The 19,844-nt window shown below is 43.9% G+C and overlaps 10 protein-coding genes across 10 annotated transcripts; 4 read left to right on the top strand and 6 right to left on the bottom strand.

The window, feature by feature from the left end:
• Positions 1–111: 111 nt before the first annotated feature.
• On the bottom strand, positions 112–1,841 carry O0I10_002395 (uncharacterized protein; the record flags this gene model as incomplete). The annotated part of the gene is made up of 8 exons (XM_058482478.1): positions 112–385; positions 450–570; positions 630–907; positions 964–1,126; positions 1,191–1,347; positions 1,410–1,530; positions 1,589–1,705; positions 1,768–1,841. The coding sequence occupies 8 exons, from the start codon at positions 1,839–1,841 to the stop codon at positions 112–114; spliced, it is 1,305 nt and encodes a 434-aa protein (XP_058346976.1).
• Positions 1,842–2,523: 682 nt separating this feature from the next.
• O0I10_002394 (uncharacterized protein) lies at positions 2,524–3,696 on the top strand (the record flags this gene model as incomplete). Its single annotated transcript, XM_058482477.1, has 7 exons — positions 2,524–2,640; positions 2,715–2,761; positions 2,823–2,979; positions 3,048–3,137; positions 3,234–3,371; positions 3,436–3,502; positions 3,575–3,696. 7 exons carry the CDS (start codon positions 2,524–2,526, stop codon positions 3,694–3,696), a joined length of 738 nt encoding a protein of 245 aa, XP_058346975.1.
• A 98-nt stretch (positions 3,697–3,794) lies between these two features.
• Positions 3,795–4,082, bottom strand: O0I10_002393 (uncharacterized protein; the record flags this gene model as incomplete). The annotated part of the gene is made up of 1 exon (XM_058482476.1): positions 3,795–4,082. One exon carries the CDS (start codon positions 4,080–4,082, stop codon positions 3,795–3,797), a length of 288 nt encoding a protein of 95 aa, XP_058346974.1.
• Positions 4,083–4,248: 166 nt separating this feature from the next.
• On the top strand, positions 4,249–5,976 carry O0I10_002392 (uncharacterized protein; the record flags this gene model as incomplete). The annotated part of the gene is made up of 4 exons (XM_058482475.1): positions 4,249–4,510; positions 4,578–4,910; positions 4,998–5,829; positions 5,886–5,976. 4 exons carry the CDS (start codon positions 4,249–4,251, stop codon positions 5,974–5,976), a joined length of 1,518 nt encoding a protein of 505 aa, XP_058346973.1.
• Positions 5,977–6,299: 323 nt separating this feature from the next.
• Positions 6,300–9,060, top strand: O0I10_002391 (uncharacterized protein; the record flags this gene model as incomplete). Its single annotated transcript, XM_058482474.1, has 12 exons — positions 6,300–6,500; positions 6,564–6,677; positions 6,755–6,773; positions 6,837–6,945; positions 7,022–7,109; positions 7,178–7,234; positions 7,303–7,369; positions 7,436–7,477; positions 7,538–7,579; positions 7,645–8,600; positions 8,661–8,933; positions 8,995–9,060. The coding sequence occupies 12 exons, from the start codon at positions 6,300–6,302 to the stop codon at positions 9,058–9,060; spliced, it is 2,034 nt and encodes a 677-aa protein (XP_058346972.1).
• A 157-nt stretch (positions 9,061–9,217) lies between these two features.
• Positions 9,218–9,938, bottom strand: O0I10_002390 (uncharacterized protein; the record flags this gene model as incomplete). Its single annotated transcript, XM_058482473.1, has 4 exons — positions 9,218–9,401; positions 9,459–9,568; positions 9,664–9,731; positions 9,800–9,938. The coding sequence occupies 4 exons, from the start codon at positions 9,936–9,938 to the stop codon at positions 9,218–9,220; spliced, it is 501 nt and encodes a 166-aa protein (XP_058346971.1).
• Positions 9,939–10,432: 494 nt separating this feature from the next.
• On the top strand, positions 10,433–11,669 carry O0I10_002389 (dimethyladenosine transferase; the record flags this gene model as incomplete). The annotated part of the gene is made up of 6 exons (XM_058482472.1): positions 10,433–10,573; positions 10,641–10,789; positions 10,851–10,994; positions 11,054–11,399; positions 11,458–11,564; positions 11,627–11,669. 6 exons carry the CDS (start codon positions 10,433–10,435, stop codon positions 11,667–11,669), a joined length of 930 nt encoding a protein of 309 aa, XP_058346970.1.
• A 302-nt stretch (positions 11,670–11,971) lies between these two features.
• O0I10_002388 (uncharacterized protein) lies at positions 11,972–13,178 on the bottom strand (the record flags this gene model as incomplete). The annotated part of the gene is made up of 6 exons (XM_058482471.1): positions 11,972–12,004; positions 12,065–12,215; positions 12,339–12,411; positions 12,480–12,627; positions 12,707–12,889; positions 12,954–13,178. 6 exons carry the CDS (start codon positions 13,176–13,178, stop codon positions 11,972–11,974), a joined length of 813 nt encoding a protein of 270 aa, XP_058346969.1.
• A 314-nt stretch (positions 13,179–13,492) lies between these two features.
• Positions 13,493–17,377, bottom strand: O0I10_002387 (uncharacterized protein; the record flags this gene model as incomplete). The annotated part of the gene is made up of 13 exons (XM_058482470.1): positions 13,493–13,738; positions 13,798–13,901; positions 13,966–14,184; positions 14,249–14,443; positions 14,515–14,799; positions 14,861–15,236; positions 15,300–15,405; positions 15,464–15,561; positions 15,619–15,929; positions 16,006–16,272; positions 16,339–16,789; positions 16,855–17,123; positions 17,212–17,377. 13 exons carry the CDS (start codon positions 17,375–17,377, stop codon positions 13,493–13,495), a joined length of 3,093 nt encoding a protein of 1,030 aa, XP_058346968.1.
• A 379-nt stretch (positions 17,378–17,756) lies between these two features.
• On the bottom strand, positions 17,757–19,266 carry O0I10_002386 (uncharacterized protein; the record flags this gene model as incomplete). The annotated part of the gene is made up of 8 exons (XM_058482469.1): positions 17,757–17,867; positions 17,921–17,988; positions 18,050–18,294; positions 18,354–18,485; positions 18,545–18,814; positions 18,873–18,937; positions 19,003–19,206; positions 19,264–19,266. The coding sequence occupies 8 exons, from the start codon at positions 19,264–19,266 to the stop codon at positions 17,757–17,759; spliced, it is 1,098 nt and encodes a 365-aa protein (XP_058346967.1).
• Between the last annotated feature and the right edge of the window lie 578 nt (positions 19,267–19,844).

Here is a 19,844-nt window from a genome sequence, read left to right as displayed (position 1 = left end):
TTCTGACGGATGAAAAACTCAGTCAAGTGGAACTTTGAATGCTTGGTCCCTTATGTCAATGGCTTATATCAAACATCCCTTCAACAATGTAGCAGTGGTAAAAATACAGATTTATAAATTGTCATCGAGAATAAAGTCTTTGATCTGCTCTCTAAGGTTATCTTGCTTCTTTTCTTGAAGAATCGTTTGGGCAATGTATGGAGGAAGCTTCTCAATGGTGTTGGGTTTGTAATCTTTCAGATCAACTTGGCAGCTGTAGCACAAGGATTGGTTGACATCGACAAGTGAAGCATCGTTGGTCTCTTGAGCAGGTGCTTGTTCTTGGTCCTTTGCACGTGAAACAGTGATCCTCCTTCTCCAATCTTCAATACCATTTTCATATGGCCTAAATGAAAAAAAATGCTTTAGTATCCGGATCTCCAAATGCATGATGAATACGCTATACTCACATATGGCACATGGCACAGGTCTGGTTCATGTCTATATCGCTTGATGGTGTCAATTTGGATGTTGTCCGAGAAATCGTGCTCACAGTGGATGGAAAGCCGCGGTCAAGTGTGGCGATGAAATCTAAAATAGACATACAATATGAGACCTAAAATCTATATCGAGATCATTCATCAACTTACGTTCTGTGAGTTTTTCAATGGAGCTTTTGACCGGTGCTCTCGTACCAAAGTTGGTGGGCGCAGTAACAAAGTCATCCAAGCCTCGGAACCGATTGTACAATCCGATCTCTTTAGCCAACATATCCTTCATAGGCCTCAAGATAGCCACATCTGAAAAACTGGTATCGTTCTCGGCACCAACATCCAATGGAATGCTATAACCCCTTCCTTTGCTCGTCATCGAAATCATCTTAATCGCCTGGCGTGTAGCTGAATCGGCCATGAAGATATACGAACATCTATTGATCCTTGGTTAGTTGCATCCAGAAAGGCTCAGTTCACCTTGATTACTCACTTTTCACGGCGGGCAATGTTCACCAACATAGCTTGTTTAATGTGCCAGTAAAGGTCTTCCTTGGCCGAATTCTTCCCAATACCAGCAAACAGATCTCTTAATGCTTCGGCACATTCATCGCGAGTGGAAGGCAGCTTTTGATCAATGACTTGGGTCAACAGCTCTAGAGACACGGTTCCCACAATCAATGATATGAACATCCACAAATGAATCCCTTTTAACATTACCATAATCATTGGATCCGTCCACTGGCTTCAATGCACTTGAAAACGATTGATCACCAAGAAATTCAGGGGAAAAGACGTCTTCCATGGGCTGTGTGATAAAATCCATCTTTGGGAAATGCTCCTTGGCTATCCGTTCCAAATGTGCAGCCGTGTCTTTCTATAGAGTTGAATGATTGTCAATCAACCACTCGAGATTTCAACCCAACATCATCCGCCTACTTGATCTTGGAAGAGTGCAGATTCATCGATATGACAAATGGTAGCTGACTCCAATAGTTGGATCTTTTTCTTTTGATGAGGCTCAACGTGCATGAAATCTTTGGTCAGGTCGAGCATGGCACTATTAAAGCGTTGTTAGTAACATGATACAAACAACAACCCACGAAGTAGCTACTCACATTGAGCTAGGTCCTCCAGAACATGCAAGCAACACCTTGCCCTTGATGCGTGCGATCGTCTTCGATTTGTTTATGATTGTCCTGTACTTGCCAATAACAGCATAGACGAAGCAAGTTCTACAGATCCAAGAGTTAATGGTGGTGGTTGATTCAAGTCGTCTCCCCATTTGGATACGCACTGGCAGTAGTATGCATGTCGAATGAGCACTGTGGCATCAGCGGTCTTGCATTTCAAGCAGGCTTTCTGGACCATGGCTTTCGAGATCGTCGCTGAAGGAAAAGTTGTGGGAGCGGAGCAAGACTTTTGACAACAACAGAAATTCGACTTGGCTATCGTCGGCTTCAAGCCGATCACCATCCCCACTCGCCTAAGGTTAACAACAACATGTAGCATACATGCACCACATTCGTAGATGAGATACCCGGATTGTCATAGATGTCGAAGGATTGAATATGATTGTGAACTTGATTATGCATTTAATTCAATAAAGCGGTCAATGATGATGCTTCGGCTCGTACATACAATGTAGTAGATGTCACTGAATGTCGAAAAGGAGGTTGGATGCTCATTCTACTTTAATGAGAAGGTGAAGTAATGCCATGTTTCTTTGTTCATCCACAATGACACTCTTCTAGATCATTCCGAGGAAGGGGGATCAATATTGTGGGTAGATGATGATATAATAGATGTTATTATGGGTATACTTTTCTCCACTGTCAAAATGAGAAACATCCTCAAGAGGGGAAATAAACGCGTGATGATGGTGTATGCGAAAAGAAAAACCCGCTGACATTGAGAAGAAGGAGGATCATTGGATGGCTGTATCACACCAAACCCACCAACCTTGGTTGCCCGACACTCAGGATTTATATGAAATCGAAGCTCCGGGTTGAAAGGCGCGCCGCTTTTTCTCCCCCTTTACACACTATATAGAATGTCGCACTCACACGCTTGTTGTACAATTCCTCCTGTTGCCAGCAACTACCAGGCTGTTGGTACCATCGAAAAGGTTGGAGCTGATGAGCTTCCCGTCTATGTTGTTGGTCCTAAGGTAAGAAAATGATCCCCGGGGTGTAGTATCTTGTTTTCAAGGGTGGCTGACTAATAGATGTGTCATGATGTTAGGATGCCAAGAAGGCCATTCTCGTCATTTACGATATCTTCGGCCCCCAGTAAGTGTATGAGCGCAAATGCTTTATGAGAAAGAAATTAACATACTTGCGTGTGTGTTAGCAACAACACCAAGCAGTTTTGCGACATCCTTGCCAAGGAATGTGGTTACAAGGTTGTGATGCCCGACTTTTTCCGTGGTGAGCCTTGGACTGAAGAAAAGATGGGTGACATGCAAGCTCTTATTGCTTGGATTGGCAAGGTTGGCGCCATTGAAGTGGTATGTTTCACACTACTAGGTGCATTATCCATTATATGTATTCATCGTCCAAATGTATGGTATTTTAGGTTGCTCCTCAAATCAAGTCTGTTGCTGAATGGCTTCAGGGTCAAGGCGTTACTAAGGCTGGCCTTGTCGGTTTCTGCTGGGGTGCCAAGGTTTGTGTGGGAGGGGGGTGGGGTGGAAGAAGAACAATGAGGATCATCTCTTGTTTGTAGCACACAATGTATCATCATCGTTAACGCATGTTTTAGATTGCTGTTCAAATGACCGCCATCGACTCATTCTTTGGTGGTGCCTCGCTTGTCCATCCCTCCTTTGTTGATGTCAAGGATGCCGAAAAGGCTGGTGCTCCTCTCCTTGCTCTTCCCAGCAAGGATGAACCTGATATGGTAACGATGGCAACAGTGGGGAAGGATAAGCTTAAAAGCAAAAGGCTCATTCTCTATCATTTAGACTGAATACATGAAGGTCGTGTCTCAGAAGCCTTTTGGTGACAAGTGCGCACACCGCCGCTTTGATGGTAAGAGACATCATGATTTATAGTGTGGCAACAACAATGAGATGTTGACAATGTATCAAACAACAATCATAGATATGCCTCACGGTTTTGCTGCTGCTCGTGGTGATTACACTGATGAACTTAATAAGAAGCGTGCCACAGAAGCTATTCAACTCACTGCTAACTTTTTCTCCAAGGTGTTGTCTGACAACTAAATGACACACACACTCTCTCTAATAAAATGTATATTGTAATCAAAGTGGGTCTTGTATTACACGAGATATTGGCTATGTACAATGATGGTTGATAATGACTAAAAATCAGTTACCCGTCCTTGGAAGCTCCAATCACCATGTTTCAATGGCTCGTTCTTTGGGCCGTTTACTTCGCCTGTCTTTGGGTTGACGTGGCCTTCGAAATCAGGTTTGGGAGGTTTGAGAGCGTCGTCATGGAGTTCGCCTTCTGATTTCAAATCCTGTTCTTGCTTTTTGCGAATGAGGTCAAGCATTTCTTGTTGTTGTTTCTTGTTGCCAAGAGGTATAGGGCCGGGTTTATTGAAGGTGGTGTATGCAGCACGTTGAACGAGTGAGCGGGAAAACATTGTTGACGGGAGGAAAGAGAGGTGTGAGGGGGACCAGTCTTCACATGCAAGCCGAAGCAGGAATCATTAAATCCTTTGGGTGTCCGCTCAACGTTTAATCCTTCACACACACACACACACGCTCTCTTTCTTTCTTTATCTCTCTTTCTCTTTTGTATTCTTCACCATGGCCACAACCCTTCATCGTCGGCCCATCAAGGTGGTCACCGATAGTGAGGACGATCAGTCTGACATTCGACACCGAAGCGATTTCCACATTACCAGTCGAAGAGTGTCCACTGTTCTCGAAGAGAAGCACGAAGACAAAAAGAAACGCCAGACGTATCAGGGGTTGACACACACCATCCCTATTCACACGTTAAGCAAGGCCTCAGTCTTATCAAAGGAAGCTCCACCAGAAAACTACAATGGATTCATTCGCTTAGGAAGTAAGTAGGAGAAGAAGACAACAACATGATGATGAACAACATGTCAAAACTTACATGTCTGTTGTAGTGCTGGTATTGGGTGCAAGCAACATTCGACTTATCATTGAGAATTGGATGAAGTATGGTCTTCTTATTCGATTGCCACACAGCTACATTCCCTATCAAGATTATGGTTTATTTGTATTGGCGTGGCTCAGTGTACCTCTCAGCTTGGGGATCAGCATGGTGGTGGAATACGCTATGGCCAAATTAGCTATCTGGGCAAGGGACACCAAGCCGGATGTACAGAGCAAAGTGGCCGTATTGGAGCGCGTAGCATCAGCCATGCACATTATTCATTTGACATTCTTACTTGCATACCCATCGTACATTGTATACACCAAGATTTACCATCCACTCGGTACGTAAGGGATTTCGGTATATCAAAAGCACGTGGGCTTGAGTTACTCACTGGGTGGTTTGTGCTTGTGTACACATACACATATAGTTGGCTCCGCTGTGGTCGTCATTTGTCTCATTGCCTTTCTCAAACTCACTTCCTATGCACTCGTCAATCGTGAATTGCGTCAACTCTATGTGGATGGAAAATTGGATCAACAGGATGATGATGAGGATGATGATGATGAGGATAACGAGGTGGAAGATAAGGATGCAAGATACCCCAACAATATTCATCCATCCAATTTGGTCTATTTCTTCTTTGCGCCCACGCTCTGTTATCAACCCTCTTATCCACGCTCTCCCGAGTTCCGAGCCACTTTCTTCCTCAAGCGTGTAGGCGAACTCGTCGTTTGCCTTGTGATGATGTATGTCTTGACCGAGCAATATGCAAAACCCACTTTGGCCAATTCCTTGCGTGCACTCGAAGATCGTAACTTGGTGGTCATCATCGAACGTGTTCTCAAGTTATCCACTACGGCTGTTGTCATTTGGCTGCTTATGTTTTATGCCTTGTTCCACGCGTTCTTGAATGCGCTTAGTGAGGTGTTACGATTTGGTGACCGTACCTTTTATCTTGCATGGTGGAATTCAGGCAACTTGGCGACCTATTGGCGATTATGGAATCGACCTGTCTATCTTTTCTTCAAGCGTCACGTGTACATTCCTAGTGTGCAAAAGGGCATGTCGCCAGCCGTATGTCAGCTGTTGGTCTTTTTGGTGTCCGCTGTGTTGCATGAAGTCCTTGTTGGTGTCCCTACCCATGCTATTACAGGCTTTGCATTCTGGGGCATGTTTGGTCAAATCCCTCTTATTGCACTTACACGTGCATTGGAAAAGTGGCGTGGCAAGGATAGTGCATTAGGAAACACCATCTTTTGGTAAGGAATAGTAAGCGGTGATGATTGACACGTGAAAACTAATGCATTGCGTATAGGATATCATTCTGTGTAGTCGGACAACCTACCATCGCTCTTTTGTATTACTATCAATGGGCAGCCACTCATAAGGATGGTATGCCTTCTTAAAGTAGTAGTAGCATCATCATCATTCTCCTCCCCTTGTTCAACATTTGTACGTGATAAAAAAAAGCAATTGTAATGCATTGGCAATAAGGTTTTACCGTAATGCGATCAACGTGGGGTTCCTCCAATCAATTCGCACGGCCGTGTGAGTTTACTCATACCAAATGACATATAGAGCAGTTCAGCTATGCCCTGGGGATCAGCTTACTACTATTACTATGTATGTGCCACACGCGCTCATTTATTCCGTACCTTGTTCACTTTTCACCCTCCCCAAGCTCTTTCTTTTCTCTCTCCACCTCTCTTTCTTTTAACATTGAACCCCCATGGCCAACTCCAATCAACTACAACAATCGGTCATTGACCTCAATGCTGCCCGCCAAAAGGCCACATTCCCAGTCGACTTGTTGACGACGTTTATCCGTGGTGGCCCTGAAGCCTTAGCCAAGCGACAGCAAATACGACAAATATTGGAAAATGAACCAGCAATTGACAGCTCTCGTGCCGCTTTTCAAAGCCGTCAAGAGGTAGAACTACTATCATTGACATGCCCATTTCATGATATTAAACACGCCATGTTATCCATATAGCAACTTGCTGATTCGATTGTTGCTGCAAGACGCATGATTGAAATTGCCGAAGAACGCAACATGTCCTTTGAAGAATACCTGCAAATGATCGCCATTTCAGAATACCCCACACCGGTATGTTGACGCACACCACCCCCCTTATATGCAAACGATCCGAGCGTTGACATGTTTTTCATGCTTTCTACTTTTAGCTCACACTCAACTATGGAGGTATGTAATGGTAGCAACACCTTGAAATCCTTTAAGCAATCTAATGCATTGATGTCATTGTAGCTTTCATACCAGTCATTCAGTCTCAAGGCACAGATGAGCAAATTGCAAAATGGTTGACAGCATCCAAGCGACATGCCATCCTTGGTTGTTACGCACAAACGGAGTTGAGGTATGTTGTGCAGCAACCTGTCATCATCATCTCCTTGTTTTTCACCCCGTACAAACCAACTTCCTTTACTCTCTAGTCACGGATCCAATGTCGTTGGTCTACAAACCACTGCCACCTTTGATGAAGCCACCGATGAATTCATTATCAACAGCCCTGATATCACGGTATGTATTGTGAGGGAGAATATCCTCTGATGAGTGGACTTTAACCTATCTTACATACATGCTATTAGGCTGCAAAGTGGTGGATCGGTGGTTTAGGTGTTGCAGCCACCCATGCTGTTCTACAGGTACCAACATCTAGCATCATCATGTAGAGGAGTCCATTTGCTAACACGGGGGGTATGATACATCATAGGCCCAATTGATTCTCAAGGGCAAGAACTATGGTCCTCACATTTTCATTGTGCCTATTCGATCGCCAGGTAACACAAAAGATTTTCGGATATGCCGCATGTCAGCTGATGCACATGTTTGCCTGCCCCCCTTAGTTGACCACAAACCTGTCAAGGGCGTCACTGTTGGCGATATCGGTAATACACAAATGCCTTTTGATAGATGACAATCATCATGATTAACATGCTCAATGATAGGCCCCAAGGCGTATGGTGGATTCAGTGTTACCGATAATGGATGTAAGTTGTGGAATTACTTGGTAGTACTAAGATGCATGATGGTTGACGTGGTTTGATTCTTCTAGTTGCCTTTTTCGATCATGTTCGCATTCCTCGAGACAACATGTTGATGCGATTTGCCAAGGTTTCCAAATCGGGTGAATACACACCACCTGTTCATTCCAAGCTGTCATATGGAAGCATGGTCAAGCTACGTGTAGGCATTGTATCGGATGCTGGTTGGCGATTGGCTAGAGCGTGTACGGTGGCTGTGAGATACTGCACAATGCGTCGACAATTTAATGCCAAGGCAGGGGATGGATTGGAGTCCCAAGTCATTCACTATTCTTCCGTCAAGCATCGTTTGTTCCCATTGATTGCTTCTGCTTATGCCTTGATCGTGGGTGGCATGAACTTGGGTGATGATTTCAATCTTATGACCGAGCAGTTGGCAAGACAAGATGCTCACATGCTTCCTGAGATGCATATTACCAGTTGTGCGCTAAAGGTATGGGGTGCTCGCCGTGGTTCGGAGGGTATCGAAGAAGCACGCAAAACAATGGGTGGCCATGGTTTCTCGGTGTTCAGTGGTGTCTCTGAACAATTTGCCAACTTTGTACCTGCCAACACGTATGAAGGCGAGAATTTTGTACTTTGTCAGCAAGTGGGTCGTGCTCTTTTGAAGCAAATCAAAAACTTGGCTACCGGCAAAGATGTCAATCTCAAGACGGTGGATTATTTGAACTTGCTCAAGCAAGGTGATCTTACGCAGCCTGTGGCTCTTAACGGTGCTTCTTCATTATTGGATTCCAACACTCAATTGGCTATCCTTGGTACACGTGCAGCTCGTTTGGCAGCTAACCTTGCTAAAAAGGTGCAAAGTGGTCGTGCATGGTCTGATCTCAACCTTGAATGCTGGGAGATTTGCCTTGCTCATGCTGAATATCATCTCCTCCAACAACTTGTCAACAAGGTTCATCAATTGCAATCTTCATCACAATACTCGGCTCTTGCCCCTGTCATCAAATCAATTGCTGATCTGGTAAGTTTTTAATCCATGATGCAGTAGCTCCCCTTGTGCTAATAACAATTTTGATTCTAGTTCTTCTTGTCCCTTGCAGCCAACACGGCCTTGGCAACGCTTGTCACTACTCAAACCATTGCTCCTACCACTGCCGAGTTGATTCAAGATGAATACCACCATGCTTTGAACAACATTGCCGACAATGCTGTTGGTCTCACAGATGCATTTGGTTTCACTGACAAGGAGCTTAACACTGCACTTGGTCGAAAGGAAGGCAATCCATATGGAACATTGTGGGATGTTGTGCAAAAGAACCCCGTCAATTCTGAGCAAGGCAAACAACACTTTGGGGCAAGTATAGCAAAAAATCGTTTTACATCATCATAGCTAACACTTTTTTATGTACATTTAGGAATTGATGAAGACCATCACCCACAGAAAGGATAATCTCTCTTATATCAAGGCAGCCAAGCTCTAATTTATATTACACACAATCACTTCTTGCTCTCTTACACTATTTGAAGAAAGGAAATGTATTTAACTATTATGTAAACAGGGCTCAAATAAAACATGCCATGTTGTTTAAAGGATCCACATGCTGGTTGGTATACGTTGTAGAGTTGTTGTGAGAGTGATTATGATGCCTTTTGCTTTGCTTGCCGTGCACGTTTCCTTGCCAGGTACTGCTTCCGATAGGCATCGAATCCTTGTTGTAATTCGTGCGGAATGCGTCGATAAAAGCTTAGTATGCCGGTATTCCCTCGTCGATTGAATTGTAAATTGAATGATCGAAGAGCACGGTTACAGTGGGGAACAAACCTGGAGATGGAAATCAATGTCATCATCACTCATGGCATGCATGATAATAATACTCACTCTGATGCAAATACGATCTTCTCTGAATAGATGCCAGATCGATAGATGAATACTAGGGTGCCTGCTACTGCTATCAATGCAGCTGTATTCAGCAAATGGATAAAGAAATCCTAATGGCAGCATGGATGGATTAGAGGGAGAGACTTTGCCAAACTTGGGGGATTTGGGGTGGATAGCATAAACATTCAACAACCCTGATACATACCTTGCTCGGCGAAAGAAACACCACATAGAAAAAGTAGACAAGCAATATAAGGATACCAACAAGTAATGCTATAAAAAAACACCCCTCCATTGTCAATTGCAATGCAATGCTCGCCATTGGCTCCCCAAACCTTTACCTTCATATTTCTTTTTCCTCCGTTGCAGCCGTGTCATGTTGCCACGCAACCGTTCCTCGAAAATGACCAAATCTCTGTATGTTGCTTGATCAGCATGGTAACGTGGAGGGGAAGACGATTGTTTTGTGCCGTTGTCCATAAGTGTTTTGGGCGGTATAAGTAAGAGAGTGAGAGAGCAAAGCTGCTTTAGAGAGATTGCTGGTTTTGTAACCCCAGCTCGGATGTTCGATCTTCTACCGGTGCTGTAGCCCGATAGGTTCCTTGACCTTCATGTCAAATCAATACATCATCCTCCCCTTGCACTGGTGACATCTTTGGTCATGTAGTGGGCAAGTTGATATCTTTTGCATTAGGTGCACCTCTCTCGTTTCCACTGATTTACATCCACCATAAGCCAAATACGAATCAAAGCACTCTAATGGTATCATCTTTTATTCAACAAGGAGGGTACATCTTTTACGAGGTAGATGGGATCATGCGTTATAGTAGATATGAGATGTGTGTTGAGCACCTTCAAAGAGTTGAGCATTGATTGATAAGTGTAAAAGTAGCTGATCTCTAACTCGATGAGCCTGCATTTTGTCTCGTGACTCCGGCGCTGTTGCATTTTTTTTTTCTTGTTCTCATCCCACTATGCCAAAACTCACCGCCAAACAGTCAAAAAAGCAAGCTGCGTCTGCTACCGATGCACGATCACTCGGTCCAATCTTCAACAAGGATCTCGGTCAGCACATTTTGAAGAATCCATTGGTTGCCCAGGGCATTGTTGACAAGGTAACCGTCGCAAGAGAAGAGAGATCGGGCATGGCATAATAGATCTGACATGGTGGTTTTTGTTCAGGCCAACTTGGTGTCCTCGGATACAGTATTGGAAATTGGTCCTGGTACTGGTAACTTGACAGTGAAGATCTTGGCCCAAGCCAAAAAGGTGGTTGCTGTGGAAATGGATCCTCGTCTTGCAGCTGAATTGCAAAAGCGTGTGCAAGCAAGGTAAGGGAGTCAAGGATACCAAGCCTAGGAATTCATATTGATGGGATCTACATGTATCTAGTGGTGATCAACGACGACTCCATATCATGATTGGCGATTTTATGAAGACCGAGTTGCCCTACTTTGATGTCTGCATCAGTAACACACCTTATCAAATTTCATCCCCATTGGTATTCAAATTGTTGGAGCACCGACCTCTTTTCAGGTAAGTAGGAAACAATGAATGTGATTAAGTGATGATGATTGATCCATTGGCAACAATAGATGTGCTATTCTCATGTTTCAACGTGAATTCGCTTTACGCCTTGTGGCACGACCTGGCGATGAGCTTTATTGTCGTTTGTCTGTCAATGTCCAACTTTATGCCAAGGTCGATCACGTCATGAAAGTTGGCAAGAACAATTTCCGCCCTCCACCCCAAGTTGAATCATCCGTCGTTCGTCTCGAGCCAAAGAACCCACCACCACCCGTTGATCCAAAAGAATTTGATGGTCTTTTACGTATTCTCTTTGTACGAAAACACAAGACATTGGCCGCCAATTTCAAGCAAACAACCGTTCTCAGTATGCTCGAACAAAACTACAAGACTTATTGCTCAGCACATGAAATGGTAAGAAAGGATACTAGCAAGTGAAAAAAAGAGGGCGGATCACTGATTAGGATAATAGATGATCGAGAGTGATTTTGATATCAAGAGCAAAGTATTGGGTATTTTGGAATCAGTAGGCATGAATGATACCCGTGCTGCCAAATGTGACTTGGACGATTTCCTAAAGTGAGTCTTTGATATCCATTTTCTTTGTTTCCTATAGCCATACTCATCAATGCCTCTTTTAGACTACTTCTCGCATTCAATCAACACAACATCCACTTTTCATAGAAAGCATGTAATAATTACACCAACTTCATTCAATATGTATAACCACTTTTTTTTTACAACAATATAATCACGCTGTACTTGCATGGATTTTGTGGAACACTTTTATATCATTGAGCGGCGGCATGTTGCAACACGTGTGCGGTGTTCATCTTACTGCCATTTTTACGGTGGGTATTGTGTGTAACACTTGATTGTAAGGAGAAGGGAGTAGTAATCATTCTGTAGTTCGAGAGAGAGAGAGAGAGAGAGAGAGACGCTGTTGATCAATTTCCTGTGTGCCTTTATTGTCACGGAAGCTCCATTCAATCCAGAGCCATTTTATCCGCGTCACCATCCTAAACAAAGGGAATTGTATCAATGACATGATTCATTATCCAAATCACAACCAAACTTACCTCATTTGATTTCATATATGCCTCCATTTCCTCATCCAAATCTGCTTCGTTTCTAATCTTTCGTGAGCCACCATCACCTCCTTGACGACCACGTCCGCCGCCGCCGCCGCCACCACGTCGTCCGCTACCGCCTCGGCCAACGTTGCTTCTGCTAAATAAAAGAATGAATCATGGGATCAGGATCCAATACAATTGTCGTAAAATGGGCGCAGGAGCATATCCATCATGCTATGTTTGCGTCACTGGCACCAAAAGAAAACGCGGGATAACATACGTTGATCCTCCTCCACCATTTGAGCGATCACCACCACGACGAGAAGGTGCCATTTGGATACGCATCACTTGACCTATCCACCCAAATAATATATGAGCATCACCCTCTCTCGATTTTTGTTATATGAATAGCGTTACTTACCATCCAATTCAACATTGTTGTACTTGTCAAGGGCCTTTTCAGCATCAGATTGGCGAGCAAACCTTACATGAGCAGTACCAGTAGAACGGCCAGAGCGATCAAAGGTGATACGAGCTCTTTCTACTTGTCCAACCATACCAAACAAATCCTATATACAACAAGAAGGGTATGTGTGTGAGACTCAAGAGCAATGATATTACATCTCTCCCACAAATCCCCACTTTTACCTGCAAATCCTTTTCGACTACATTGTAATGAAGGTTTTCAACCAATAGCTCTGAACCTCCTTGGCCTGGACGATTACCACCACCACGAGGACCTAGTCGTGAGACAACTGAACGACCACTATGACGATCCTCGTCAAACAAGTCGTGTGTCCACTGCTGGTTTACGTTACGTCTACCACCACCCTGAAGAAAAGTTTTGTAACCGATCAGTCGCCATCCTTACCATGACTTTTACTAAACCACTTACTGATGGTCCATTGCCACGCAATTGAACAGTGCGTACAAAGGTGGCTCCCAATCGGCTGGATGATCCAATGTTGCGTTTACGAATACCACCAGCTCCACCTGCTCCACCTGCTCCACGAGAAGTCGAAGGACCCGAGGATCGCTTAGAACGCGAATCGTTTGATCGTCGACTCGATCGTTTCTCCTTGATGACGTCGTCAAGTGCTTTATCCAAAGTAGAAGCCATAACTGTGTATGTGTATATGTGCGTGTGTGTGTGTGTGGGTTGAGAACGAAAAGAGAGATAATGGAATATAACGTGTGGGAGTGTTCGTTTCTGTCAAGGCCGCTGCTTATCCCTACCCAATGAGATTACAACGTGACGCTCCTGATTTACTTTGTATGGTAAAAGGGTTTTATATAGCATTGCAGATCATTTAGGTATTGGGATCATCGCTTTTTTTGTATACTTAGTAATAAACGTACATCTGTCAAATCATTATCATAAAGGGTGGGGGGAATGGGGATACATTGGTCATATACGTTGCTTTATACAAGTGATCAATAGTTGCTATGCTTTTTCATCTCCTCTTGGATCTTCCGATGAAGAACACACATATAATCGACATAGGTCTGTACTTCGGCATTACGATCCTCAGCCATCCATGTAGAAAACACAAATTCAATGGCATCCATGTCTTGACGCACTATTCGCAGCTGTAAATAGCGTGGTCGTTGCAATTGCAGTTGCCGTGAAATGTCCTGGATACGTTCGGATAATGGATTGTCAAGCACTGGCAAGTTTTTCTAAGAGTACCATCCATTAATCAACCTATGTTATCATAGATATCCAATCAATTCTATACCATATTCACGTCCACTTGCTGTAGGCTTGATACGCCAAACACATTTTGTAAAAAATCTGAAGGCACCCTGCTACCCAACCAAAAGTATAGATCCGATCCAGTGTCTAGAAAACAATATCCTCAGTCTCCATATTGAGTATGTGTACCCATAGAGCGTCTTTTTCTTACCAAGTAGATAGGCACCCGTAGGATTCAACCGGTCATAAGATGTTCGTACCATGGGTGGCAATTTCACTTCTCCTCGGAGATTACTGATACCTTCATCATCCTTCATGTCGCTAACAGAATAAAGTCGTGGATAAAGCGTGGTGACCAAATCAGCTACACCCATGCTGTTCAAAAGCTTCATCGAGCTGACCCTGGCATCCGTATTGGTATCCACGCCCACTGTAATCAAAATCATCAATGAACACATCTTGTTGGGTTGTAAAAAGAAAATGAAAATACCAACCTCCTCGCAAAGCTTGTGATCGCATGGATGCATGCATGTACACCGGCAACAATTTGAAAGCCTCTGGAAGGATAAGCTGACCAGCTGATGTCGTCGCGGCACAATTGGTACGATAGGCCGTCAAAATAGCCACACTTTCTTCGGTTATCTTTTCATGCACAGCTTTCCTGCTCTTATGCTGCATATCAAAGATGGCTACAAAGAGAGAGGGGAAAATGATCATCAGCCATTGTTGAAAACAAAGATCATAGCTCTTGGCCCTTTACCTTTTCGAAGCAAGATGCTCACAGTGGTATCCTCATCCCCGCTCCTAAACACCTCTGCGATTTGACCCGATACAGGGAGGCTGAGATTATGCACGCGCACCCGTCGTTGGCCTGCTTTGGTAGTATATAGCAATGCCATCTGGAAGCAAACATTGCGATTGACGTCAAGTTTGCTATCATGCTTGAGAACAGCTGCCATGGCCTTGTCTTGATCGATACCCGCCAAATCCATATCCGTATATGTACTCATGTGGCAATTGCCATAATGATCCACCACTTGTAAACCTGCAATCCCATATATACATAAGCAACCCATGTTTGCAAATGTGATAGTAACCTTACTTACCATCCGAGCATCGAATACGAAGCACACCATCAAAACCAGCTTCACGGTGCAAATCATGATCCAGTTGGTAGGTTACCTTGCCTGCTTCACTTGGAGAAAAGTTTGGATAGTATCGTACATCACCCCCCGTGAGACTCGAAATGACACCCAGCGTGGCCACGTCAATGTAGTGTGCTGGGAAGAGCCATGTATGCACACAAACAGCACTCTTGACACATTCATTCGCAAGCTCCTTGTAAGTGTCGTTTTGAGGATTCAGTAGCTGCTTTTCCTTGTCCGTGTTGTACAGCATCTTGTCATCACGTGAAGGGAGCACACCAAGACCATGATTGGGGAGCACCGATTGGAACACAAAGAGATTACCACCATTGTTTGTCTAAAATAAACACACCCTACAATTAGAAATAGCTTTCATCAAAGGACCCAATAGGATGCTTACCAAAGCCATTAGACCACCTTGTACCGCTGACACAAAAGCAGCCTCGGGTCGTGCTGCGTTCTTGAACAAATGGGGTATGCTATCGAGAAGATCCGTAATAATATCCCTAAGAGCTATATGGTTAATTGACATCATTCCTACATCCCCTTATTCTTGATACTTACTGAGATTCAAAGGGATCCACGAGGAATCCGTGTTCCAAGGGTATAAACATCTCATGAATATCCGCCACGACCAGCATTTGAGCTTGTGATAGACCAGCCTATGAAAACGCATGATCAGCAAAATAGTTGTCCATCATGGAGAGAATAAACATTACCGCCAAATTGTAAAAATGCACGGACCGGTCAAAGGTAAGTAATCCAATTTTGTTGCCTGCTGCAAGTTTGGAAGTACTCGAGCCATATAAAGCGTGCCTAATGGCATTACATGCAGCCTGTACCATCCCACTTTTCACCGCTTGTGCAGAAACGTCGATGGCAAAGACGTAATTGAGGGGAGCTGGTGTTCTTGAGGAATTGTAATCGGCAGGTACAGCAAATTCAACAGAGCCATATCGCAGCTCGGGTCTTTGATCGATATCCACACGTCGTCCAGACATATCCAAATTGGAGAAATACCATGATGGCACTAGTAGTAAAAGTAACGAAAAATGTAAATTTCACTTGCCAAACATGCATCCTCATAGCACACTATGTATACATACCTTCATTGGAATGTGAGCAAATACTGCATTCAAATCGAGATCCGCCATGTGTGAATGTACACCAAGGACTAATGTAAGCCCGACAGCGATTACAGCGAATTGGTCCCTCTTCACCAAGATCCACCACCTGAATAGGCACTTCATCCTTTTTTGGCTTTGCCAAGGGTTGCACCACTAACCCCAAAGGCAGTTTTGACGTGTCCAGCAGATCCTTGCTAAATGGTATCTTATCCATACTTGATCGCATATAGCGAGGATTACAGTTGCCTAGCAACGATCATGTTAAGGTTCCCCTTCTTTTTGCATAAGAAAGTGACAAGATCAATGACTTACCTTGATCCAATCCAATATAATCCGTTGTAGCCAAGGGTACCCGATCACGTTCAAGGGTTCCAAAAAACTTGTCACCGAATATCTGTTGATCTTGTTCTCGTACTTGTACAGGTGCAGGCATTTGGTCGGGATCAATACGAGGTCGTGGTTGTTGTGGTGGACGTAATTCAGGAGGAAGGTTTTGTTGGGTATGCGTGAATGGTCCTTGTGTATAGCCGACACCTGCAGATGCTGATCGACTGCTACTATGATGTGATGGCGTGGGTCCACTTTGAGGAGGAGGAGGAGGAGGAGGAGGAGGAGGTCGTTGCTGTTGTTGTTGCAATGGAGATATAGGTTGTTGATGTGGACCTAATCCATGTGGCCATGGTGCACCTGCAGGAACAGCAGGGGCTGTTGTTGTTGTAGATCCTGATGCCATAGTTGGATAAACACGCTTCGATGTCGCTTTCTATATCACATGATTAGGTCATGCGCCTCTACACACACACACACACACACACCTCATGCGATTACCTGTAATGGTACATTGGGGCGTTGATGTTCCAAATTCATGTTTTGCATAGGCGATACCAAGGTATTGGCTGATGGTGGGCTTGGATGTGTAGTTGCAACAGGTTGCCCGGGAATCATAGGTTGAGAAGCAATGTTGGATGTTGTTGGATGTGGAGGGCGTGCCATGTGAGGACGAGGAGGAGGAACAGTATTACTACTACCAACACTACCACCAACGGCAGGACGTACAGGCTGCATAGGTTGGCCATAGACAGGTCGAATGGGTGTACCTATTCAATTACTCACATTGTAAGTGTACTCATTCACGCTATACGGTAGAGATTGGTCGAGTCTTGGTAAGGGAGTTCTATTATGCACCTGCAGATTGTGTATACGCGGGCGGCCTTGGTGGGATCGCGTTGTTGGGTTGTTGCATGCCAGGTACTGCTGGTGCTGGTGGTCTCATGCCAGGTTTCGGAGAGGTTTGTGGACGAGGAGGGGGTGCAGTAGTGCCCATGGGCGGTGGTCGTTGATGGCTGCTCATGCCGTTCTTTGTTCTTCGTGATAGAAACGGATAATGAACCCAATGGACTTGATCGCACACTCTGAGAAATTGACTTGAATCCCAGATGCTCTTGGATCAACATAGACTTTTCTTGTTTATGCACGCTTGTGTGTGAAAATCATCAAGGGCAGTATCACGTATGATGTTGTAATACCTATACACAAAGTACACTGGAATAAAAGGGAAAAGCATACGTCGCATGGTTACAGATTTATTGAAAAATATAGCACATGATGTATAGAGAACCATGATCCACCAAGCTGTACATAGTAATGGTAGAACGTAAATACATTGGGTACATCCATAAGCTTTCAAAATGACAAGGCGAAGTAGATGAATTGATATCACTGTGCCATACCTAGGTCTGCAAAGATTCTACGTTGGATATGATTGAGTCACGCCATTGCAAAAGTAATTCCAGTTTGGCAGCAAATTCTTTAAGTTCGACTTCTGTGGTCGGCAGCTTAAACTACATTCATTAAATCAGCCATTGTCTTAGTATAGATGATGCCATGTCGTTACCTCCATGATGTTCTTGCGGATGTATTTGTCCTCTGCATTGACCAAGATATCCAACCTGATGCTCATCTCTACAAATACAATGATTAATAAAAGGTCCATCATGCAGCTATATGCATTTTCGCTCCTTACTATGATACAAAATACAAAACACCTTCCGGCAGTGAACGCTTGAATACTTTGAATTCGCATCAACTATGTCTTTGGCCTGGAGTAAAAGCTTGGCATGGTCGCTGTTCTTTTTCAACTTTGTATGTGTGTGGATACTGCCAGCAAATTCTGCAACCATGGGTAAAGCATCCGGGCAAGCATCACCAACGGCCAAACCAAGGCCATCCCATTTGACAGAGCCGGAGGACACAGCGCTAACCTCAATCCTAGTAATATCCCCATATTGTCAATAACATGATGCCGTTTCAACATGTTTCCTACGTACCACTTAAGCTTGAGCGTGTCATTACAGGATACAAAGAACGTGTTGATAAGGAAAATAGTGGTGGAACAAGCTGCTGTGCGTTCAAGGGAGCGTTCATGAAGGATTTTGACAGGTGCTTGGATGAGGTCAAGGCTAGGAAAGTACAAAGATCAGAATAGACAACAAAGTAGAAACCTACGATTGAGACTTACAAGTGATGCATGAGTTTCTTGGCGATACGAAAGTCGGCATGTGCATCGCAATCATAATCTGATGGTGACACAGGCGAAGTACGGATGGCGACTTGAAGGTTATGCTGCGTTGGTGAACAATCCACAATCTGCTTGATGTACTTGATGAATACGCTTGATCTCGTAGTAGATTCTAATGCAAGACGCTTCTCGATTCCTTTGTAGGATGAAGTCTCCTTGAGGATTTTCTTGGTCGTCTTATCCCAATCAAGGATATCACCAACCATGATGCTATGTTTTACATGTTAGTGATGACACTCAAATGGTGATGAACTATGTATAAACTCACCTGATGAATTTTGGCTTCGGTAATGTTGAGACCAGCTCTGCTGCTTCATCCATGGCCATCTTCATCTAAAATGCATGTTTCTTTGTAAATTTATCTTATAAATAAATAACGTCATTGTGAATCTACTCACCTTCTTTGCTTTGTCAATAACGATCGAGCACATGATGTCGTTCAACTCGCTCATAGTGTCAAATTGCCTTTTACCCAAACGTGAAATGGCTTCGCTTGTACTCAGGTCTTGTTGCTGGCTTTCATGACCACCACTTTTGCCCCAAAACTGCGTATACTTGACAAAAAAATCAGACTTCTCATTACTGCCCTTCCCCTTGCGTTGCTATAGAAAGATTTTAGTGAAGATGTTTCATGATACCATCATCTTTTTGTGATTTACCATGAACGTTTTTTTGGCTTGCTTTGCAATTTTCGCAACCTTGTGGTGAGAACTCTTTAGCAGCGTGTTCAAGATCGATCCATAATGTGCGTTCGTGTCCCTCTCCGAAAGTTGACAATGCCGGGCAAAGGAGAAGTAGTCAAGGTCCGCCGTTTCTGCCACCCAATCACGATATGCATAATCCACCAACTGATCGTCGGTCAAATGCATGCTATCCACCTTGATGATTTGCCTTATTTAAGGTGACTTCAATGTTGAATATGATCGGGCAATGACTCAAAGTGAGGAAGCTTAAAATGGAAGGAGCCGTTTGGCTGCGTTATTAAATTGGCCCATTGCAGTACCCAAGAACACGCATTGACTTACCCAATGACTGAAGTAGAGTATACACAATGTTGCGAATTGAGGTTGAGTGCTCAAAATAAACGTTATTATTCGACTTGTAAGGGGGTTCGATGGGAAAGTTGGTATTGTCGACAATGAAAGAGGTGTCGTTGCTTCCAAGATTATTGATGGAGATTAAAGCCCAGCCAACATGACACGTTAGCAGGATAAAAGCCAATGATCACAATCGAATGCTC

The sequence above is a fragment of the Lichtheimia ornata genome, assembly GCF_029851405.1.
Source record: "Lichtheimia ornata isolate CBS 291.66 chromosome Unknown scaffold00006, whole genome shotgun sequence".
Classification (NCBI taxonomy): Eukaryota; Fungi; Mucoromycota; class Mucoromycetes; order Mucorales; family Lichtheimiaceae; genus Lichtheimia; species Lichtheimia ornata.
The sequence above is the reverse complement of the archived record's forward strand: the minus strand, read 5'-3'. Positions and strand labels throughout refer to the sequence as shown.